The sequence below is a fragment of the Salvelinus fontinalis genome, chromosome 13 (assembly GCF_029448725.1).
Source record: "Salvelinus fontinalis isolate EN_2023a chromosome 13, ASM2944872v1, whole genome shotgun sequence".
NCBI lineage: Eukaryota > Metazoa > Chordata > Actinopteri > Salmoniformes > Salmonidae > Salvelinus > Salvelinus fontinalis.
Window position 1 is genome coordinate 2,862,793 of NC_074677.1, and position 27,666 is coordinate 2,890,458.

Consider the following 27,666-nt stretch of genomic DNA (forward strand, 5'->3'; position numbering starts at 1 on the left):
CTACTACCATACCCTGTTCAAAGGCACCTACTACCATTACCCCGTTCAAACGCACCTACTACCACTACCCTGTTCAAAGGCACCTACTACCATACCCTGTTCAAAGGCACCTACTACCATACCCTGTTCAAAGGCACCTACTACCATACCCTGTTCAAAGGCACCTACTACCATACCCCGTTCAAAGGCACCTACTACCATACTACTACCATACCCTGTTCAAAGGCACCTACTACCATACCCCGTTCAAAGGCACCTACTACCATACCCTGTTCAAAGGCACCTACTGCCATACCCCGTTCAAAGGCACCTACTACCATACCCTGTTCAAAGGCACCTACTACCATACCCTGTTCAAAGGCACCTACTACCATACCCTGTTCAAAGGTACCTACTGCCATACCCTGTTCAAAGGCCCCTACTACCATACTACTACCAGACCCCGTTCAAAGGCACCTACTGCCATACCCTGTTCAAAGGCCCCTACTACCAAACCCCATTCAAAGGCACCTACTGCCATACCCTGTTCAAAGGCACCTACTGCCATACCCTGTTCAAATGCCCCTACTACCATACCCTGTTCAAAGGCACCTACTACCATACCCTGTTCAAAGACACCTACTACCATACTACTACCATTACCCCGTTCAAAGGCACCTACTGCCATACCCTGTTCAAATGCCCCTACTGCCATACCCTGTTCAAAGACACCTACTACCATTACCCTGTTCAAAGGTACCTACTGCCATTACCCCGTTCAAAGGCACCTACTGCCATACCCTGTTCAAAGGCACCTACTACCATACCCCGTTCAAAGGCACCTACTGCCATACCCCGTTCAAAGGCACCTACTGCCATACCCTGTTCAAAGGTACCTACTGCCATTACCCCGTTCAAAGGCACCTACTGCCATACCCCGTTCAAAGGCACCTACTGCCATACCCTGTTCAAAGGCACCTACTACTATCACCCTGTTCAAAGGCACCTACTGCCATACCCTGTTCAAAGGCACCTACTACCATACCCCGTTCAAAGGCACCTACTACCATACCCTGTTCAAAGGCACCTACTGCCATACCCCGTTCAAAGGCACTTAAATCTTCTGCCTTGCCCATTCACCCTCTGAATGGCACAGATACACAATCCATGTCTCAATTTTCTCGAGGCTTAAAAATCCTCCTTTAACCCGTCTCCTCCCCTTCATCTACACTGATTGAAGTGGATTTAACAGGTGACATCAATAAGGGATCAAAGATTTCACCTGGTCAGTCTATGTTATGGAAAGAGCAGGTGTTCCTAATGTTTTGTACACTCAGTGAATATTAATGTGACTATGGTAACCTGTCAGTATATATTAATGTTACTATGGTAACTTGTCAGTGTATATTAATGTGACTATGGTAACCTGTCAGTGTATATTAATGTCACTATGGTAACCTGTCAGTATATATTAATGTGACTATGGTAACCTGTCAGTATATATGAATGTGACTATGGTAACCTGTCAGTATATATTAATGTGACTATGGTAACCTGTCAGTATATATTAATGTGACTATGGTAACCTGTCAGTATATATTACTGTGACTATGGTAACCTGTCAGTGTATATTAATGTGACTATGGTAACCTGTCAGTATATATTAATGTGACTATGGTAACCTGTCAGTATATATTAATGTGACTATGGTAACCTGTCAGTGTATATTAATGTGACTATGGTAACCTGTCAGTATATATTAATGTGACTATGGTAAACTGTCAGTGTATATTAATGTGACTATGGTAACCTGTCAGTATATATTAATGTGACTATGGTAACCTGTCAGTATATATTAATGTGACTATGGTAACCTGTCAGTATATATTAACGTGACTATGGTAACCTGTCAGTATATGTTACTATGGTAACCTGTCAGTATATATTACTGTGACTATGGTAACCTGTCAGTATATATTACTGTGACTATGGTAACCTGTCAGTATATGTTACTGTGACTATGGTAACCTGGCAGTATATGTTACTGTGACTATGGTAACCTGTCAGTATATATTACTGTGACTATGGTAACCTGTCAGTATATATTACTGTGACTATGGTAACCTGTCAGTATATATTACTGTGACTATGGTAACCTGTCAGTATATATTACTGTGACTATGGTAACCTGTCAGTATATGTTACTATGGTAACCTGTCAGTATATATTACTGTGACTATGGTAACCTGTCAGTATATATTAATGTGACTATGGTAACCTGTCTGTATATATTAATGTGACTATGGTAACCTGTCAGTATATATTAATGTGACTATGGTAACCTGTCAGTATATATTAATGTGACTATGGTAACCTGTCAGTATATATTAATGTGACTATGGTAACCTGTCAGTATATATTAATGTGACTATGGTAACCTGTCAGTATATATTAATGTGACTATGGTAACCCGTCAGTATATATACATGTGACTATGGTAACCTGTCAGTATATATTAATGTGACTATGGTAACCTGTCAGTATATATTAATGTGACTATGGTAACCTGTCAGTATATATGAATGTGACTATGGTAACCTGTCAGTATATATTAATGTGACTATGGTAATCTGTCAGTATATATGAATGTGACTATGGTAACCTGTCAGTATATATTAATGTGACTATGGTAACCTGTCAGTATATATGAATGTGACTATGGTAACCTGTCAGTATATATTAATGTGACTATGGTAACCTGTCAGTATATATTAATGTGACTATGGTAACCCGTCAGTATATATACATGTGACTATGGTAACCTGTCAGTATATATTAATGTGACTATGGTAACCTGTCAGTATATATTAATGTGACTATGGTAACCTGTCAGTATATATTAATGTGACTATGGTAACCTGTCAGTATATATTAATGTGACTATGGTAACCTGTCAGTATATATGAATGTGACTATGGTAACCTGTCAGTATATATGAATGTAACTATGGTAACCTGTCAGTATATATGAATGTGACTATTATAACCTGTCAGTATATATTAATGTGACTATGGTAACCTGTCAGTATATATTAATGTGACTATGGTAACCTGTCAGTATATATACATGTGACTATGGTAACCTGTCAGTATATATTAATGTGACTATGGTAACCTGTCAGTATATATTAATGTGACTATGGTAACCTGTCAGTATATATTAATGTGACTATGGTAACCTGTCAGTATATATACATGTGACTATGGTAACCTGTCAGTATATATTAACGTGACTATGGTAACCTGTCAGTATATATTAATGTGACTATGGTAACCTGTCAGTATATATGAATGTGACTATGGTAACCTGTCAGTATATATGAATGTGACTATGGTAACCTGTCAGTATATATTAATGTGACTATGGTAACCTGTCAGTATATATGAATGTGACTATGGTAACCTGTCAGTATATATTAATGTGACTATGGTAACCTGTCAGTATATATGAATGTGACTATGGTAACCTGTCAGTGTATTATACTGTGACTATGGTAACGTGTCAGTATATATTACTGTGACTATGGTAACCTGTCAGTATATATTACTGTGACTATGGTAACCTGTCAGTATATATTAATGTGACTATGGTAACCTGTCAGTATATATTAATGTGACTATGGTAACCTGTCAGTATATATTAATGTGACTATGGTAACCTGTCAGTATATATGAATGTGACTATGGTAACCTGTCAGTATATATTAATGTGACTATGGTAACCTGTCAGTATATATTAATGTGACTATGGTAACCTGTCAGTATATATTAATGTGACTATGGTAACCTGTCAGTATATATACATGTGACTATGGTAACCTGTCAGTATATATACATGTGACTATGGTAACCTGTCAGTATATATTAATGTGACTATGTTAACCCGTCAGTATATATTAATGTGACTATGGTAACCTGTCAGTATATATTACTGTGACTATGGTAACCTGTCAGTATATATTAATGTGACTATGGTAACCTGTCAGTATATATTAATGTGACTATGGTAACCTGTCAGTATATATTAATGTTACTATGGTAACCTGTCAGTATATATGAATGTGACTATGGTAACCTGTCAGTATATATGAATGTGACTATGGTAACCTGTCAGTATATATTAATGTGACTATGGTAACCTGTCAGTATATATTAATGTAACTATGGTAACCTGTCAGTATATATGAATGTGACTATGGTAACCTGTCAGTATATATTAATGTGACTATGGTAACCTGTCAGTATATATTAATGTGACTATGGTAACCTGTCAGTATATATTAATGTGACTATGGTAACCTGTCAGTATATATTAATGTGACTATGGTAACCTGTCAGTATATATTAATGTGACTATGGTAACCTGTCAGTATATATTAATGTGACTATGGTAACCTGTCAGTATATATTAATGTGACTATGGTAACCTGTCAGTATATATTAATGTGACTATGGTAACCTGTCAGTATATATTAATGTGACTATGGTAACCTGTCAGTATATATTAATGTGACTATGGTAACCTGTCAGTATATATTAATGTGACTATGGTAACCTGTCAGTATATATTAATGTGACTATGGTAACCTGTCAGTATATATTACATGTGACTATGGTAACCTGTCAGTATATATTAATGTGACTATGGTAACCTGTCAGTATATATTAATGTGACTATGGTAACCTGTCAGTATATATTAATGTGACTATGGTAACCTGTCAGTATATATTAATGTGACTATGGTAACCTGTCAGTATATATTAATGTGACTATGGTAACCTGTCAGTATATATTAATGTGACTATGGTAACCTGTCAGTATATATTAATGTGACTATGGTAACCTGTCAGTATATATTAATGTGACTATGGTAACCTGTCAGTATATATACATGTGACTATGGTAACCTGTCAGTATATATTAATGTGACTATGGTAACCTGTCAGTATATATTAATGTGACTATGGTAACCTGTCAGTATATATTAATGTGACTATGGTAACCTGTCAGTATATATTAATGTGACTATGGTAACCTGTCAGTATATATACATGTGACTATGGTAACCTGTCAGTATATATTAATGTGACTATGGTAACCTGTCAGTATATATTAATGTGACTATGGTAACCTGTCAGTATATATTAATGTGACTATGGTAACCTGTCAGTATATATTAATGTGACTATGGTAACCTGTCAGTATATATTAATGTGACTATGGTAACCTGTCAGTATATATTAATGTGACTATGGTAACCTGTCAGTATATATTAATGTGACTATGGTAACCTGTCAGTATATATTAATGTGACTATGGTAACCTGTCAGTATATATTAATGTGACTATGGTAACCTGTCAGTATATATTAATGTGACTATGGTAACCTGTCAGTATATATTAATGTGACTATGGTAACCTGTCAGTATATATTAATGTGACTATGGTAACCTGTCAGTATATATTAATGTGACTATGGTAACCTGTCAGTATATATTAATGTGACTATGGTAACCTGTCAGTATATATTAATGTGACTATGGTAACCTGTCAGTATATATGAATGTGACTATGGTAACCTGTCAGTATATATTAATGTGACTATGGTAACCTGTCAGTATATATTAATGTGACTATGGTAACCTGTCAGTATATATTAATGTGACTATGGTAACCTGTCAGTATATATTAATGTGACTATGGTAACCTGTCAGTATATATTAATGTGACTATGGTAACCTGTCAGTATATATTAATGTAACTATGGTAACCTGTCAGTATATATTAATGTGACTATGGTAGTAACCTGTCAGTATATATTAATGTGACTATGGTAACCTGTCAGTATATATTAATGTGACTATGGTAACCTGTCAGTATATATTAATGTGACTATAGTAACCTGTCAGTATATGTGACTATGGTAACCTGTCAGTATATATTACTGTGACTATGGTAACCTGTCAGTATATATTAATGTGACTATGGTAACCTGTCAGTATATATTAATGTGACTATGGTAACCTGTCAGTATATATTAATGTGACTATGGTAACCTGTCAGTATATATTAATGTGACTATGGTAACCTGTCAGTATATATTAATGTGACTATGGTAACCTGTCAGTATATATTAATGTGACTATGGTAACCTGTCAGTATATATTAATGTGACTATGGTAACCTGTCAGTATATATTAATGTGACTATGGTAACCTGTCAGTATATATTAATGTGACTATGGTAACCTGTCAGTATATATTAATGTGACTATGGTAACCTGTCAGTATATATTAATGTGACTATGGTAACCTGTCAGTATATATTAATGTGACTATGGTAACCTGTCAGTATATATTAATGTGACTATGGTAACCTGTCAGTATATATTAATGTGACTATGGTAACCTGTCAGTATATATTAATGTGACTATGGTAACCTGTCAGTATATATTAATGTGACTATGGTAACCTGTCAGTATATATTAATGTGACTATGGTAACCTGTCAGTATATATTAATGTGACTATGGTAACCTGTCAGTATATATTAATGTGACTATGGTAACCTGTCAGTATATATAATGTGACTATGGTAACCTGTCAGTATATATTAATGTGACTATGGTAACCTGTCAGTATATATTAATGTGACTATGGTAACCTGTCAGTATATATTAATGTGACTATGGTAACCTGTCAGTATATATTAATGTGACTATGGTAACCTGTCAGTATATATTAATGTGACTATGGTAACCTGTCAGTATATATGAATGTGACTATGGTAACCTGTCAGTATATATGAATGTGACTATGGTAACCTGTCAGTATATATTAATGTGACTATGGTAACCTGTCAGTATATATTAATGTGACTATGGTAACCTGTCAGTATATATTAATGTGACTATGGTAACCTGTCAGTATATATGAATGTGACTATGGTAACCTGTCAGTATATATGAATGTGACTATGGTAACCTGTCAGTATATATTAATGTGACTATGGTAACCTGTCAGTATATATTAATGTGACTATGGTAACCTGTCAGTATATATTAATGTGACTATGGTAACCTGTCAGTATATATTAATGTGACTATGGTAACCTGTCAGTATATATAATGTGACTATGGTAACCTGTCAGTATATATTAATGTGACTATGGTAACCTGTCAGTATATATTAATGTGACTATGGTAACCTGTCAGTATATATTAATGTGACTATGGTAACCTGTCAGTATATATACATGTGACTATGGTAACCTGTCAGTATATATACATGTGACTATGGTAACCTGTCAGTATATATTAATGTGACTATGGTAACCTGTCAGTATATATTAATGTGACTATGGTAACCTGTCAGTATATATTAATGTGACTATGGTAACCTGTCAGTATATATGAATGTGACTATGGTAACCTGTCAGTATATATTAATGTGACTATGGTAACCTGTCAGTATATATTAATGTGACTATGGTAACCTGTCAGTATATATTAATGTGACTATGGTAACCTGTCAGTATATATTAATGTGACTATGGTAACCTGTCAGTATATATTAATGTGACTATGGTAACCTGTCAGTATATATTAATGTGACTATGGTAACCTGTCAGTATATATTAATGTGACTATGGTAACCTGTCAGTATATATTAATGTGACTATGGTAACCTGTCAGTATATATTAATGTGACTATGGTAACCTGTCAGTATATATTAATGTGACTATGGTAACCTGTCAGTATATATTAATGTGACTATGGTAACCTGTCAGTATATATTAATGTGACTATGGTAACCTGTCAGTATATATTAATGTGACTATGGTAACCTGTCAGTATATATTAATGTGACTATGGTAACCTGTCAGTATATATTAATGTGACTATGGTAACCTGTCAGTATATATTAATGTGACTATGGTAACCTGTCAGTATATATACATGTGACTATGGTAACCTGTCAGTATATATAATGTGACTATGGTAACCTGTCAGTATATATTAATGTGACTATGGTAACCTGTCAGTATATATTAATGTGACTATGGTAACCTGTCAGTATATATTAATGTGACTATGGTAACCTGTCAGTATATATTAATGTGACTATGGTAACCTGTCAGTATATATTAATGTGACTATGGTAACCTGTCAGTATATATTAATGTGACTATGGTAACCTGTCAGTATATATTAATGTGACTATGGTAACCTGTCAGTATATATTAATGTGACTATGGTAACCTGTCAGTATATATTAATGTGACTATGGTAACCTGTCAGTATATATTAATGTGACTATGGTAACCTGTCAGTATATATTAATGTGACTATGGTAACCTGTCAGTATATATTAATGTGACTATGGTAACCTGTCAGTATATATTAATGTGACTATGGTAACCTGTCAGTATATATAATGTGACTATGGTAACCTGTCAGTATATATTAATGTGACTATGGTAACCTGTCAGTATATATTAATGTGACTATGGTAACCTGTCAGTATATATTAATGTGACTATGGTAACCTGTCAGTATATATTAATGTGACTATGGTAACCTGTCAGTATATATTAATGTGACTATGGTAACCTGTCAGTATATATTAATGTGACTATGGTAACCTGTCAGTATATATTAATGTGACTATGGTAACCTGTCAGTATATATTAATGTGACTATGGTAACCTGTCAGTATATATTAATGTGACTATGGTAACCTGTCAGTATATATTAATGTGACTATGGTAACCTGTCAGTATATATTAATGTGACTATGGTAACCTGTCAGTATATATTAATGTGACTATGGTAACCTGTCAGTATATATTAATGTGACTATGGTAACCTGTCAGTATATATTAATGTGACTATGGTAACCTGTCAGTATATATTAATGTGACTATGGTAACCTGTCAGTATATATTAATGTGACTATGGTAACCTGTCAGTATATATTAATGTGACTATGGTAACCTGTCAGTATATATTAATGTGACTATGGTAACCTGTCAGTATATATTAATGTGACTATGGTAACCTGTCAGTATATATTAATGTGACTATGGTAACCTGTCAGTATATATTAATGTGACTATGGTAACCTGTCAGTATATATGAATGTGACTATGGTAACCTGTCAGTATATATTAATGTGACTATGGTAACCTGTCAGTATATATTAATGTGACTATGGTAACCTGTCAGTATATATTAATGTGACTATGGTAACCTGTCAGTATATATTAATGTGACTATGGTAACCTGTCAGTATATATTAATGTGACTATGGTAACCTGTCAGTATATATTAATGTGACTATGGTAACCTGTCAGTATATATTAATGTGACTATGGTAACCTGTCAGTATATATTAATGTGACTATGGTAACCTGTCAGTATATATGAATGTGACTATGGTAACCTGTCAGTATATATGAATGTGACTATGGTAACCTGTCAGTATATATGAATGTGACTATGGTAACCTGTCAGTATATATTAATGTGACTATGGTAACCTGTCAGTATATATTAATGTGACTATGGTAACCTGTCAGTATATATTAATGTGACTATGGTAACCTGTCAGTATATATTAATGTGACTATGGTAACCTGTCAGTATATATGAATGTGACTATGGTAACCTGTCAGTATATATTAATGTGACTATGGTAACCTGTCAGTATATATTAATGTGACTATGGTAACCTGTCAGTATATATTAATGTGACTATGGTAACCTGTCAGTATATATTAATGTGACTATGGTAACCTGTCAGTATATATTAATGTGACTATGGTAACCTGTCAGTATATATTAATGTGACTATGGTAACCTGTCAGTATATATTAATGTGACTATGGTAACCTGTCAGTATATATGAATGTGACTATGGTAACCTGTCAGTATATATTAATGTGACTATGGTAACCTGTCAGTATATATTAATGTGACTATGGTAACCTGTCAGTATATATGAATGTGACTATGGTAACCTGTCAGTATATATTAATGTGACTATGGTAACCTGTCAGTATATATTAATGTGACTATGGTAACCTGTCAGTATATATTAATGTGACTATGGTAACCTGTCAGTATATATTAATGTGACTATGGTAACCTGTCAGTATATATTAATGTGACTATGGTAACCTGTCAGTATATATTAATGTGACTATGGTAACCTGTCAGTATATATTAATGTGACTATGGTAACCTGTCAGTATATATGAATGTGACTATGGTAACCTGTCAGTATATATGAATGTGACTATGGTAACCTGTCAGTATATATGAATGTGACTATGGTAACCTGTCAGTATATATGAATGTGACTATGGTAACCTGTCAGTATATATTAATGTGACTATGGTAACCTGTCAGTATATATTAATGTGACTATGGTAACCTGTCAGTATATATTAATGTGACTATGGTAACCTGTCAGTATATATTAATGTGACTATGGTAACCTGTCAGTATATATTAATGTGACTATGGTAACCTGTCAGTATATATTAATGTGACTATGGTAACCTGTCAGTATATATTAATGTGACTATGGTAACCTGTCAGTATATATTAATGTGACTATGGTAACCTGTCAGTATATATTAATGTTACTATGGTAACCTGTCAGTATATATTAATGTGACTATGGTAGCCTGTCAGTATATATTAATGTGACTATGGTAACCTGTCAGTATATATTAATGTGACTATGGTAACCTGTCAGTATATATTAATGTGACTATAGTAACCTGTCAGTATATGTGACTATGGTAACCTGTCAGTATATATTACTGTGACTATGGTAACCTGTCAGTATATATTAATGTGACTATGGTAACCTGTCAGTATATATTAATGTGACTATGGTAACCTGTCAGTATATATTAATGTGACTATGGTAACCTGTCAGTGTATATTAATGTGACTATGGTAACCTGTCAGTGTATATGAATGTGACTATGGTAACCTGTCAGTATATATGAATGTGACTATGGTAACCTGTCAGTGTATATTAATGTGACTATGGTAACCTGTCAGTATATATGAATGTGACTATGGTAACCTGTCAGTATATATGAATGTGACTATGGTAACCTGTCAGTGTATATTAATGTGACTATGGTAACCTGTCAGTATATATGAATGTGACTATGGTAACCTGTCAGTATATATGAATGTGACTATGGTAACCTGTCAGTGTATATTAATGTTACTATGGTAACCTGTCAGTATATATTAATGTGACTATGGTAACCTGTCAGTATATATTAATGTGACTATGGTAACCTGTCAGTATATATTAATGTGACTATGGTAACCTGTCAGTATATATTAATGTGACTATGGTAACCTGTCAGTGTATATTAATGTTACTATGGTAACCTGTCAGTATAAGAGCGTCTGCTAAATGACTTAAATGTAAAATGTAAATATTAATGTGACTATGGTAACCTGTCAGTATATATGAATGTGACTATGGTAACCTGTCAGTATATATTAATGTGACTATGGTAACCTGTCAGTATATATTAATGTGACTATGGTAACCTGTCAGTATATATTAATGTGACTATGGTAACCTGTCAGTATATATTAATGTGACTATGGTAACCTGTCAGTATATATTAATGTGACTATGGTAACCTGTCAGTATATATTAATGTGACTATGGTAACCTGTCAGTATATATTAATGTGACTATGGTAACCTGTCAGTATATATTAATGTGACTATGGTAACCTGTCAGTATATATTAATGTGACTATGGTAACCTGTCAGTATATATTAATGTGACTATGGTAACCTGTCAGTATATATTAATGTGACTATAGTAACCTGTCAGTATATGTGACTATGGTAACCTGTCAGTATATATTACTGTGACTATGGTAACCTGTCAGTATATATTAATGTGACTATGGTAACCTGTCAGTATATATTAATGTGACTATGGTAACCTGTCAGTATATATTAATGTGACTATGGTAACCTGTCAGTATATATTAATGTGACTATGGTAACCTGTCAGTATATATGAATGTGACTATGGTAACCTGTCAGTATATATGAATGTGACTATGGTAACCTGTCAGTATATATGAATGTGACTATGGTAACCTGTCAGTATATATTAATGTGACTATGGTAACCTGTCAGTATATATTAATGTGACTATGGTAACCTGTCAGTATATATTAATGTGACTATGGTAACCTGTCAGTATATATTAATGTGACTATGGTAACCTGTCAGTATATATACATGTGACTATGGTAACCTGTCAGTATATATTAATGTGACTATGGTAACCTGTCAGTATATATTAATGTGACTATGGTAACCTGTCAGTATATATACATGTGACTATGGTAACCTGTCAGTATATATACATGTGACTATGGTAACCTGTCAGTATATATACATGTGACTATGGTAACCTGTCAGTATATATTAATGTGACTATGGTAACCTGTCAGTATATATTAATGTGACTATAGTAACCTGTCAGTATATGTGACTATGGTAACCTGTCAGTATATATTACTGTGACTATGGTAACCTGTCAGTATATATTAATGTGACTATGGTAACCTGTCAGTATATATTAATGTGACTATGGTAACCTGTCAGTATATATTAATGTGACTATGGTAACCTGTCAGTATATATTAATGTGACTATGGTAACCTGTCAGTATATATGAATGTGACTATGGTAACCTGTCAGTATATATGAATGTGACTATGGTAACCTGTCAGTATATATTAATGTGACTATGGTAACCTGTCAGTATATATTAATGTGACTATGGTAACCTGTCAGTATATATTAATGTGACTATGGTAACCTGTCAGTATATATGAATGTGACTATGGTAACCTGTCAGTATATATGAATGTAACTATGGTAACCTGTCAGTATATATTAATGTGACTATGGTAACCTGTCAGTATATATTAATGTGACTATGGTAACCTGTCAGTATATTTAATGTGACTATGGTAACCTGTCAGTATATATTAATGTTACTATGGTAACCTGTCAGTATATATGAATGTTACTATGGTAACCTGTCAGTATATATTAATGTGACTATGGTAACCTGTCAGTATATATTAATGTGACTATGGTAACCTGTCAGTATATATTAATGTGACTATGGTAACCTGTCAGTATATATACATGTGACTATGGTAACCTGTCAGTATATATACATGTGACTATGGTAACCTGTCAGTATATATGAATGTAACTATGGTAACCTGTCAGTATATATGAATGTGACTATGGTAACCTGTCAGTATATATGAATGTGACTATGGTAACCTGTCAGTATATATTAATGTGACTATGGTAACCTGTCAGTATATATTAATGTGACTATGGTAACCTGTCAGTGTATATTAATGTTACTATGGTAACCTGTCAGTATATATTAATGTGACTATGGTAACCTGTCAGTATATATGAATGTGACTATGGTAACCTGTCAGTATATATTAATGTGACTATGGTAACCTGTCAGTATATATTAATGTGACTATGGTAACCTGTCAGTATATATTAATGTTACTATGGTAACCTGTCAGTATATATGAATGTTACTATGGTAACCTGTCAGTATATATTAATGTGACTATGGTAACCTGTCAGTATATATACATGTGACTATGGTAACCTGTCAGTATATATTAATGTGACTATGGTAACCTGTCAGTATATATTAATGTAACTATGGTAACCTGTCAGTATATATGAATGTGACTATGGTAACCTGTCAGTATATGTTAATGTGACTATGGTAACCTGTCAGTATATATTAATGTGACTATGGTAACCTGTCAGTATATATTAATGTGACTATGGTAACCTGTCAGTATATATTAATGTTACTATGGTAACCTGTCAGTATATATTAATGTGACTATGGTAACCTGTCAGTATATATTAACGTGACTATGGTAACCTGTCAGTATATATGAATGTGACTATGGTAACCTGTCAGTATATATGAATGTGACTATGGTAACCTATCAGTATATATGAATGTGACTATGGTAACCTGTCAGTATATATGAATGTAACTATGGTAACCTGTCAGTATATATGAATGTGACTATGGTAACCTGTCAGTATATATGAATGTGACTATGGTAACCTGTCAGTATATATTAATGTGACTATGGTAACCTGTCAGTATATATTAATGTGACTATGGTAACCTGTCAGTATATATTAATGTGACTATGGTAACCTGTCAGTATATATTAACGTGACTATGGTAACCTGTCAGTATATATTAATGTGACTATGGTAACCTGTCAGTATATATTAATGTTACTATGGTAACCTGTCAGTATATATGAATGTGACTATGGTAACCTGTCAGTATATATGAATGTAACTATGGTAACCTGTCAGTATATATGAATGTGACTATGGTAACCTGTCAGTATATATGAATGTGACTATGGTAACCTGTCAGTATATATGAATGTGACTATGGTAACCTGTCAGTATATATTAATGTGACTATGGTAACCTGTCAGTATATATTAATGTGACTATGGTAACCTGTCAGTATATATTAATGTGACTATGGTAACCTGTCAGTATATATGAATGTGACTATGGTAACCTGTCAGTATATATGAATGTGACTATGGTAACCTGTCAGTATATATTAATGTGACTATGGTAACCTGTCAGTATATATTAATGTGACTATGGTAACCTGTCAGTATATATTAATGTGACTATGGTAACCTGTCAGTATATATTAATGTGACTATGGTAACCTGTCAGTATATATGAATGTGACTATGGTAACCTGTCAGTATATATTAATGTGACTATGGTAACCTGTCAGTATATATTAATGTGACTATGGTAACCTGTCAGTATATATTAATGTGACTATGGTAACCTGTCAGTATATATTAATGTGACTATGGTAACCTGTCAGTATATATTAATGTGACTATGGTAACCTGTCAGTATATATTAATGTGACTATGGTAACCTGTCAGTATATATTAATGTGACTATGGTAACCTGTCAGTATATATGAATGTGACTATGGTAACCTGTCAGTATATATGAATGTGACTATGGTAACCTGTCAGTATATATTAATGTGACTATGGTAACCTGTCAGTATATATTAATGTGACTATGGTAACCTGTCAGTATATATTAATGTGACTATGGTAACCTGTCAGTATATATTAATGTGACTATGGTAACCTGTCAGTATATATTAATGTGACTATGGTAACCTGTCAGTATATATTAATGTGACTATGGTAACCTGTCAGTATATATGAATGTGACTATGGTAACCTGTCAGTATATATGAATGTGACTATGGTAACCTGTCAGTATATATGAATGTGACTATGGTAACCTGTCAGTATATATTAATGTGACTATGGTAACCTGTCAGTATATATTAATGTGACTATGGTAACCTGTCAGTATATATTAATGTGACTATGGTAACCTGTCAGTATATATTAATGTGACTATGGTAACCTGTCAGTATATATTAATGTGACTATGGTAACCTGTCAGTATATATTAATGTGACTATGGTAACCTGTCAGTATATATTAATGTGACTATGGTAACCTGTCAGTATATATTAATGTGACTATGGTAACCTGTCAGTATATATTAATGTGACTATGGTAACCTGTCAGTATATATTAATGTGACTATGGTAACCTGTCAGTATATATTAATGTGACTATGGTAACCTGTCAGTATATATTAATGTGACTATGGTAACCTGTCAGTATATATACATGTGACTATGGTAACCTGTCAGTATATATACATGTGACTATGGTAACCTGTCAGTATATATTAATGTGACTATGGTAACCTGTCAGTATATATTAATGTGACTATGGTAACCTGTCAGTATATATTAATGTGACTATGGTAGCCTGTCAGTATATATTAATGTGACTATGGTAACCTGTCAGTATATATTAATGTGACTATGGTAACCTGTCAGTATATATTAATGTGACTATGGTAACCTGTCAGTATATATTAATGTGACTATGGTAACCTGTCAGTATATATTAATGTGACTATGGTAACCTGTCAGTATATATTAATGTGACTATGGTAACCTGTCAGTATATATTAATGTGACTATGGTAACCTGTCAGTATATATTAATGTGACTATGGTAACCTGTCAGTATATATTAATGTGACTATGGTAACCTGTCAGTATATATTAATGTGACTATGGTAACCTGTCAGTATATATTAATGTGACTATGGTAACCTGTCAGTATATATTAATGTGACTATGGTAACCTGTCAGTATATATTAATGTGACTATGGTAACCTGTCAGTATATATTAATGTGACTATGGTAACCTGTCAGTATATATTAATGTGACTATGGTAACCTGTCAGTATATATTAATGTGACTATGGTAACCTGTCAGTATATATTAATGTGACTATGGTAACCTGTCAGTATATATTAATGTGACTATGGTAACCTGTCAGTATATATTAATGTGACTATGGTAACCTGTCAGTATATATTAATGTGACTATGGTAACCTGTCAGTATATATTAATGTGACTATGGTAACCTGTCAGTATATATTAATGTGACTATGGTAACCTGTCAGTATATATTAATGTGACTATGGTAACCTGTCAGTATATATTAATGTGACTATGGTAACCTGTCAGTATATATTAATGTGACTATGGTAACCTGTCAGTATATATTAATGTGACTATGGTAACCTGTCAGTATATATTAATGTGACTATGGTAACCTGTCAGTATATATTAATGTGACTATGGTAACCTGTCAGTATATATTAATGTGACTATGGTAACCTGTCAGTATATATTAATGTGACTATGGTAACCTGTCAGTATATATTAATGTGACTATGGTAACCTGTCAGTATATATTAATGTGACTATGGTAACCTGTCAGTATATATTAATGTGACTATGGTAACCTGTCAGTATATATTAATGTGACTATGGTAACCTGTCAGTATATATTAATGTGACTATGGTAACCTGTCAGTATATATTAATGTGACTATGGTAACCTGTCAGTATATATACATGTGACTATGGTAACCTGTCAGTATATATAATGTGACTATGGTAACCTGTCAGTATATATTAATGTGACTATGGTAACCTGTCAGTATATATTAATGTGACTATGGTAACCTGTCAGTATATATTAATGTGACTATGGTAACCTGTCAGTATATATTAATGTGACTATGGTAACCTGTCAGTATATATTAATGTGACTATGGTAACCTGTCAGTATATATTAATGTGACTATGGTAACCTGTCAGTATATATTAATGTGACTATGGTAACCTGTCAGTATATATTAATGTGACTATGGTAACCTGTCAGTATATATTAATGTGACTATGGTAACCTGTCAGTATATATTAATGTGACTATGGTAACCTGTCAGTATATATTAATGTGACTATGGTAACCTGTCAGTATATATTAATGTGACTATGGTAACCTGTCAGTATATATTAATGTGACTATGGTAACCTGTCAGTATATATTAATGTGACTATGGTAACCTGTCAGTATATATTAATGTGACTATGGTAACCTGTCAGTATATATTAATGTGACTATGGTAACCTGTCAGTATATATTAATGTGACTATGGTAACCTGTCAGTATATATTAATGTGACTATGGTAACCTGTCAGTATATATTAATGTGACTATGGTAACCTGTCAGTATATATTAATGTGACTATGGTAACCTGTCAGTATATATTAATGTGACTATGGTAACCTGTCAGTATATATTAATGTGACTATGGTAACCTGTCAGTATATATTAATGTGACTATGGTAACCTGTCAGTATATATTAATGTGACTATGGTAACCTGTCAGTATATATTAATGTGACTATGGTAACCTGTCAGTATATATTAATGTGACTATGGTAACCTGTCAGTATATATTAATGTGACTATGGTAACCTGTCAGTATATATTAATGTGACTATGGTAACCTGTCAGTATATATTAATGTGACTATGGTAACCTGTCAGTATATATTAATGTGACTATGGTAACCTGTCAGTATATATTAATGTGACTATGGTAACCTGTCAGTATATATTAATGTGACTATGGTAACCTGTCAGTATATATTAATGTGACTATGGTAACCTGTCAGTATATATTAATGTGACTATGGTAACCTGTCAGTATATATTAATGTGACTATGGTAACCTGTCAGTATATATTAATGTGACTATGGTAACCTGTCAGTATATATTAATGTGACTATGGTAACCTGTCAGTATATATTAATGTGACTATGGTAACCTGTCAGTATATATTAATGTGACTATGGTAACCTGTCAGTATATATTAATGTGACTATGGTAACCTGTCAGTATATATTAATGTGACTATGGTAACCTGTCAGTATATATTAATGTGACTATGGTAACCTGTCAGTATATATTAATGTGACTATGGTAACCTGTCAGTATATATTAATGTGACTATGGTAACCTGTCAGTATATATTAATGTTACTATGGTAACCTGTCAGTATATATGAATGTGACTATGGTAACCTGTCAGTATATATGAATGTAACTATGGTAACCTGTCAGTATATATTAATGTGACTATGGTAACCTGTCAGTATATATTAATGTGACTATGGTAACCTGTCAGTATATATTAATGTGACTATGGTAACCTGTCAGTATATATTAATGTGACTATGGTAACCTGTCAGTATATATTAATGTTACTATGGTAACCTGTCAGTATATATGAATGTGACTATGGTAACCTGTCAGTATATATGAATGTAACTATGGTAACCTGTCAGTATATATGAATGTGACTATGGTAACCTGTCAGTATATATGAATGTGACTATGGTAACCTGTCAGTATATATTAATGTGACTATGGTAACCTGTCAGTATATATTAATGTGACTATGGTAACCTGTCAGTATATATTAATGTGACTATGGTAACCTGTCAGTATATATTAATGTGACTATGGTAGCCTGTCAGTATATATGAATGTGACTATGGTAACCTGTCAGTATATATTAATGTGACTATGGTAACCTGTCAGTATATATTAATGTGACTATGGTAACCTGTCAGTATATATTAATGTTACTATGGTAACCTGTCAGTATATATGAATGTTACTATGGTAACCTGTCAGTATATATTAATGTGACTATGGTAACCTGTCAGTATATATACATGTGACTATGGTAACCTGTCAGTATATATTAATGTGACTATGGTAACCTGTCAGTATATATTAATGTAACTATGGTAACCTGTCAGTATATATGAATGTGACTATGGTAACCTGTCAGTATATGTTAATGTGACTATGGTAACCTGTCAGTATATATTAATGTGACTATGGTAACCTGTCAGTATATATTAATGTGACTATGGTAACCTGTCAGTATATATTAATGTTACTATGGTAACCTGTCAGTATATATTAATGTGACTATGGTAACCTGTCAGTATATATTAACGTGACTATGGTAACCTGTCAGTATATATTAATGTGACTATGGTAACCTGTCAGTATATATGAATGTGACTATGGTAACCTATCAGTATATATGAATGTGACTATGGTAACCTGTCAGTATATATGAATGTAACTATGGTAACCTGTCAGTATATATGAATGTGACTATGGTAACCTGTCAGTATATATGAATGTGACTATGGTAACCTGTCAGTATATATTAATGTGACTATGGTAACCTGTCAGTATATATTAATGTGACTATGGTAACCTGTCAGTATATATTAATGTGACTATGGTAACCTGTCAGTATATATTAACGTGACTATGGTAACCTGTCAGTATATATTAATGTGACTATGGTAACCTGTCAGTATATATTAATGTTACTATGGTAACCTGTCAGTATATATGAATGTGACTATGGTAACCTGTCAGTATATATGAATGTAACTATGGTAACCTGTCAGTATATATGAATGTGACTATGGTAACCTGTCAGTATATATGAATGTGACTATGGTAACCTGTCAGTATATATGAATGTGACTATGGTAACCTGTCAGTATATATTAATGTGACTATGGTAACCTGTCAGTATATATTAATGTGACTATGGTAACCTGTCAGTATATATTAATGTGACTATGGTAACCTGTCAGTATATATTAATGTGACTATGGTAACCTGTCAGTATATATTAACGTGACTATGGTAACCTGTCAGTATATATTAATGTGACTATGGTAACCTGTCAGTATATATTAATGTTACTATGGTAACCTGTCAGTATATATGAATGTGACTATGGTAACCTGTCAGTATATATGAATGTAACTATGGTAACCTGTCAGTATATATGAATGTGACTATGGTAACCTGTCAGTATATATTAATGTGACTATGGTAACCTGTCAGTATATATTAATGTGACTATGGTAACCTGTCAGTATATATTAATGTGACTATGGTAACCTGTCAGTATATATTAATGTGACTATGGTAACCTGTCAGTATATATTAATGTGACTATGGTAACCTGTCAGTATATATTAATGTGACTATGGTAACCTGTCAGTATATATTAATGTGACTATGGTAACCTGTCAGTGTATATTAATGTGACTATGGTAACCTGTCAGTATATATGAATGTGACTATGGTAACCTGTCAGTATATATGAATGTGACTATGGTAACCTGTCAGTATATATTAATGTGACTATGGTAACCTGTCAGTATATATTAATGTGACTATGGTAACCTGTCAGTATATATTAATGTGACTATGGTAACCTGTCAGTATATATTAATGTGACTATGGTAACCTGTCAGTATATATTAATGTGACTATGGTAACCTGTCAGTATATATTAATGTGACTATGGTAACCTGTCAGTATATATTAATGTGACTATGGTAACCTGTCAGTATATATGTACCTGTCCACACCTGTTGTTTACGACAGACAAATAACATGTGATTATATTATTTTATTTGACCTTGAAAAAAGTCAATGTAAAGGTGTGTGTTACCTATGTGTGTGTGTCAATGTAAAGGTGTGTGTTACCTGTGTGTGTGTTACCTGTGTGTGTGTGTCAATGTAAAGGTGTGTGTTACCTGTATCCATGAGTTCCACAGTGTTCAGCAGGTCTTCAGGAGTCCGTGTGAAGCTGCTGACACTCAGACCACTGTCAGTACTCTGGTTACGGGCCCTACAAGCAGTAACCAACACACACAGTTGTAATATTGGCTAAAACGTGACAAGACAGGACAGGACAGGACAGGACAGGACAGGACAGACTCACCCGTTGAGGGTGGGGTCTACATGGTTGTTCCTCATTTTCCCATCATGCTCCAGTCCACTCCTCACCGCCACATCCTGACATGGGTTACATTATTGATTATTTATTACTAGTTTACTTTATTTTACTTCCAGTATTATTATTATTGGTTCTTTAAAAACAACTGATATTAAAAAGTCTGCTGGGACTTGCTGTTACAATAAAAACATCCATTTAAATAAATAACACACACATATACATTCGGAAAGTATTCATGTTGTTACAGCTTCATTCTGAAATGGATTCAATAATTATTTTCCCTCATCAATCTACACCCAATACCTCCATAATGACATCACAATTCCCCATAATGACATCACAATACCTCCATAATGACATCACAATACCTCCATAATGACTTCACGATACCCCATAATGACATCACAATACCTCCATAATGACATCACAATACCCCATAATGACATCACAATACCCCATAATGACATCACAATACCTCCATAATGACATCACAATACCTCCATAATGACATCACAATACCTCCATAATGACATCACAATACCCCATAATGACATCACAATACCCCATAATGACATCACAATACCCCATAATGACATCACAATACCCCATAATGACATCACAATACCTCCATAATGACATCACAATACCTCCATAATGACATCACAATACCTCCATAATGACATCACAATACCTCCATAATGACATCACAATACCCCATAATGACATCACAATACCCCATAATGACATCACAATACCTCCATAATGACAACGTGAAAACAGGCTTTTAGAAATTTTTGCAAACGTATTACTTATTTACATAAGTATTCAGACCCTTTGCTATCAGACTCAAAATTAGCTCAGATGCATCCTGATTCCATTGATCATCCTTGAGATGTTTCTACAACTTGATTGGAGTCCACCTGTGGTAAATTCAATTGATTGGACATGATTTGGAAAGAAACACACCTATCTATATAATGTTCCACAGTTGACAGTGCATGTCAGAGCAAAAACCAAGCCATGAGGTTGAAGAAATTGTCTATAGAGCTCTGAGGCAGGATTGTGTCCAGGCACAGATTTTAATTTATTTTTAATTTTTAATAACCTTTATTTAACTAGGCAAGTCAGATAACAACTGATTCTTATTTACAATGACGGTCTAGGAACAGGGGGTTAACTGCCTTGTTCAGGGGCAGAATCACAGATTCTTACCTTGTCAGCTCGGGGATTCGATCTCGCAACCTTTCAGTTACCTTACGGTTACTGGCCCAACGCTCTAACCACCAGGCTACCTGCCGCCCCGATCTGGGGAAGGGTACCAATTTTTTTTGCAGCATTGAAGGTCCCAAAGAACACAGTGGCCTCCATCATTCTGAAATGGAAGAAGTTTGGAGCCACCAAGACTCTTCCTAGAGCTGGCAGCTCGGCCAAACTGAGCAATCGGGGGAGAAGTGCCTTGGTCAGGAAAGATGACGAGGAACACAATGGTCACTGACAGAGCTCCATAGTTCCTCTGTGGAGATGGGAGAACCTTCCAGGACAACCGTCTCTGCAGCACTCCACGAATCAGGCCTTTATGGTAGAGTGGCCAGACGGAAGCTACTCCTCAGTAAAAAGGCACATGACAGCCCGCTTGGAGTTTGCCAAAAGGCAACTAAAGACTCTGACCATGAGAAACAAGATGCTCTGGTCTGATAAAACCAAGATTTAACCAAGATACTTTATTAACTTACTATGACTAAACTAGCTAGCTACTTTATTAACTTACTATGACTGAACTAGCTAGCTACTTTATTAACTTACTATGACTGAACTAGCTAGCTACTTTATTAACTTACTATGACTGAACTAGCTAGCTACTTTATTAACTTACTATGACTGAACTAGGTAGCTACTTTATTAACTTACTATGACTGAACTAGCTAGCTACTTTATTAACTTACTATGACTGAACTAGCTAGCTACTTTATTAACTTACTATGACTGAACTAGGTAGCTACTATATTAACTTACTATGACTGAACTAGGTAGCTACTATATTAACTTACTATGACTGAACTAGGTAGCTACTTTATTTACTCACTATGATTCAGAGAGATGAATACACTGGTTCAGAGAGCCGAATACACTGGTTCAGAGAGCCGAATACACTGGTTCAGAGAGCCGAATACACTGGTTCAGAGATGAATACACTGGTTCAGAGAGATGAATACACTGGTTCAGAGATGAATACACTGGTTCAGAGAGATGAATACACTGGTTCAGAGAGCCGAATACACTGGTTCAGAGAGCCGAATACACTGGTTCAGAGAGCCGAATACACTGGTTCAGAGAGCCGAATACACTGGTTCAGAGAGCCGAATACACTGGTTCAGAGAGATGAATACACCGGTTCAGAGATGAATACACCGGTTCAGAGATGAATACACTGGTTCAGAGATGAATACACTGGTTCAGAGAGCCGAATACACTGGTTCAGAGAGATGAATACACTGGTTCAGAGAGATGAATACACTGGTTCAGAGAGCCGAATACACTGGTTCAGAGAGATGAATACACTGGTTCAGAGAGATGAATACACTGGTTCAGAGAGATGAATACACTGGTTCAGAGAGATGAATACACTGGTTCAGAGAGATGAATACACTGGTTCAGAGAGATGAATACACTGGTTCAGAGATGAATACACTGGTTCAGAGAGATGAATACACTGGTTCAGAGAGATGAATACACTGGTTCAGAGAGATGAATACACTGGTTCAGAGAGATGAATACACTGGTTCAGAGAGATGAATACACTGGTTCAGAGAGATGAATACACTGGTTCAGAGAGATGAATACACTGGTTCAGAGAGATGAATACACTGGTTCAGAGAGATGAATATACTGGTTCAGAGAGATGAATACACTGGTTGAGAGAGATGAATACACTGGTTCAGAGATGAATACACTGGTTCAGAGAGATGAATACACTGGTTCAGAGAGATGAATACACTGGTTCAGAGAGATGAATACACTGGTTCAGAGAGATGAATACACTGGTTCAGAGAGATGAATACACTGGTTCAGAGAGATGAATACACTGGTTCAGAGAGATGAATACACTGGTTCAGAGAGATGAATACACTGGTTCAGAGAGATGAATACACTGGTTCAGAGAGATGAATACACTGGTTCAGAGAGATGAATACACTGGTTCAGAGAGATGAATACACTGGTTCAGAGAGATGAATACACTGGTTCAGAGATGAATACACTGGTTCAGAGAGATGAATACACTGGTTCAGAGATGAATACACTGGTTCAGAGAGCCGAATACACTGGTTCAGAGAGATGAATACACTGGTTCAGAGAGATGAATACACTGGTTCAGAGAGATGAATACACTGGTTCAGAGAGATGAATACACTGGTTCAGAGAGATGAATACACTGGTTCAGAGAGATGAATACACTGGTTCAGAGAGATGAATACACTACATGACCAAAAGTATGTGGATACCTGCTCGTCGAACATTTAATTCCAAAATCTTGGGCTCCCGAGTGGCACAGCGCTCTAAGGCACTGCATCTCAGTGCTAGAGGCGTCACCACAGACACCCTGGTTTGAATCCAGGCTGTATCACAACCGGACGTGATTGGGAGTCCCAAAGGGCGGCGCACAATTGCCCCAGCATCGTCCGAGTTTAGCCGGTGTAGGCCGTCACTGTAAATAAGAATTTGTTCTCAACTGACTTGCCTAGTTAAATAAAGGTTAAAAAAAATAAAAAAATAATACAATTAATATGGAGTTGGTTTACCCTTTTCTGCTATAATAATCTCCATTCTTCTGGGAAGGCTTTCCACTAGATGTTGGAACATTGCTGCTATAATAATCTCCATTCTTCTGGGAAGGCTTTCCACTTGATGTTGGAACATTGCTGCTATAATAATCTCCATTCTTCTGGGAAGGCTTTCCACTTGATGTTGGAACATTGCTGCGGGGACTTGCTTCCATTCAGCCACAAGCGCATTAGTGAGGTTGGGCACTGATGTTGGGTGATAAGGCCTGGCTCACAGTTGGTTGTTCCAATTCATCCCAAAGGTGTTCAATGGGGTTGAGGTCAGGGCTCTGTGCAGGCCAGTCAAGTTCTTCCACACCGATCTTGACATACCATTTCTGTATGGACGTTGCTTTGTGCACAGGGGCATTGTCATGCTGAAACAGGAAAGGGCCTTCCACAAACTGTTGCCACAAAGTTGGAAGCACTGAATCATCTAGAATGTCATTGTCTGCTGTAACGTTAAGATTTCCCTTCACTGGAACTTAAAGGCCCGAACCAGCCCCAGACCATTATTCCTCCTCCACCAAACTTGGCACTATGCATATGTACAGGTAGTGTTTCCCTGGCAACCGCCAAACCCAGATTTGTCCGTCGGACTGCCAGAGGCAGTTTGGAACTCAGTAGTGAGTGTTGCTACTTAGGACAGATGATTTTACACGCCACACACTTCAGCGGTCCCGTCCTGTGAGCTTGTGTGGCCTACCACTTCCCGGCTGAGCCGTTGCTGCTCCGAGATGTTTCCACTTCACAATAACAGCACTAACAACTAACCGGGGCAGTTCTAGCAGGGCCTACATTTGACGAACTGACTTGTTGGGAAGGTGGCATCCTAAGACGGTGCCATTTTGAAAGTCACCTTCTACTGCCAATGTTTGTCTATGGAGATTGCATGGCTGTGTGCTCATTTTTTTTCAACAGTAGCCAAATCCACTGTTATGAAGGGGTGTCCACATACTTTTGTATAGATAGTGTATATTAGTGTTTTATTTTTCATAAATGTTTTACAAATGTTAAAAGTTTTGTTCCACTTTGACATTAGAGTATTTTGTGTAGATTGTTGACATGAAATGAGACAATGAAATGCATTTTAAACCCACTTTGTAACAAAATGTGGTAAGTCAAGGGGTGTGAATACTTTCTGAAGGCACAGTATAGAACATAATATCCATATATATTCCAGTGTGTTTGACCCCTGACCTGTACTCTGATTGGACGGGCCAGGTCCTGTTGTTTCCGCCTCAGCCTGTCCTTCTCCACCTGCAGCTGCTGCCTGCGCTTGGTTACCACTGTCGCAATGCCAACCGGGTCAGAGGTCAGGGTTGAGGGCTTCACCTGGGCTACAGCACTCTGGACTGGAGGGAGGACAGGGTCAGAAGTTAGGGGGGAGACAAGGTCAGGGGTTAATGTAAGGGAGGGAGACAGGGTCAGGGGTTAATGTTAGGGAGGGAGACAGGGTCAGGGGTTAATGTAAGGGAGGGAGACAGGGTCAGGGGTTAATGTTAGGGAGGGAGACAAGGTCAGGGGTTAATGTTAGGGAGGGAGACAAGGTCAGGGGTTAATGTTAGGGAGGGAGACAAGGTCAGGGGTTAATGTTAGGGAGGGAGACGGGGTCAGGGGTTAATGTTAGGGAGGGAGACAGGGTCAGAAGTTAGGGAGGGAGACCAGGTCAGGGGTTAATGTTAGGGAGGGAGACCGGGTCAGGGGTTAATGTTAGGGAGGGAGACCGGGTCAGGGGTTAATGTTAGGGAAGGGGACCGGGTCAGGGAGGGAGACAGGGTCAGGGGTTAATGTTAGGGAGGGGGACAGGGTCAGGGGTTAATGTTAGGGAGGGAGACAAGGTCAGGGGTTAATGTTAGGGAGGGGGACCGGGTCAGGGGTTAATGTTAGGGAGGGGGACCGGGTCAGGGGTTAATGTTAGGGAGGGAGACAGGGTCAGGGGTTAATGTTAGGGAGGGAGACCGGGTCAGGGGTTAATGTTAGGGAGGGAGACAGGGTCAGGGGTTAATGTTAGGGAGGGAGACAGGGTCAGGGGTTAATGTTAGGGAGGGGGACCGGGTCAGAGGTTAATGTTAGGGAGAGAGACCAGGTCAGGGGTTAATGTTAGGGAGGGAGACAAGGTCAGGGGTTAATGTTAGGGAGGGAGACAGGGTCAGGGGTTAATGTTAGGGAGGGAGACAAGGTCAGGGGTTAATGTTAGGGAGGGAGACAAGGTCAGGGGTTAATGTTAGGGAGGGAGACCGGGTCAGGGGTTAATGTTAGGGAGGGAGACAGGGTCAGGGGTTAATGTTAGGGAGGGAGACAGGGTCAGGGGTTAATGTTAGGGAGGGAGACCGGGTCAGGGGTTAATGTTAGGGAGGGAGAC

The 27,666-nt window shown here is 35.6% G+C and overlaps 1 protein-coding gene across 1 annotated transcript in view; it reads right to left on the reverse strand.

Annotated features, from left to right (window-relative positions):
* LOC129867917 (transcriptional coactivator YAP1-like) overlaps positions 1 to 27,666 on the reverse strand; it is a 67,435-nt gene that overhangs the window by 9,733 nt on the left and 30,036 nt on the right. Inside the window, exons 5-7 of the mRNA XM_055941405.1 lie at positions 26,502 to 26,656; positions 21,469 to 21,542; positions 21,281 to 21,375 (exon numbers count right to left, since the gene is read on the reverse strand). Coding sequence (XP_055797380.1) covers positions 21,281 to 21,375; positions 21,469 to 21,542; positions 26,502 to 26,656 — 324 coding nt within the window. The remainder of the gene's footprint in view (positions 1 to 21,280; positions 21,376 to 21,468; positions 21,543 to 26,501; positions 26,657 to 27,666) is intronic.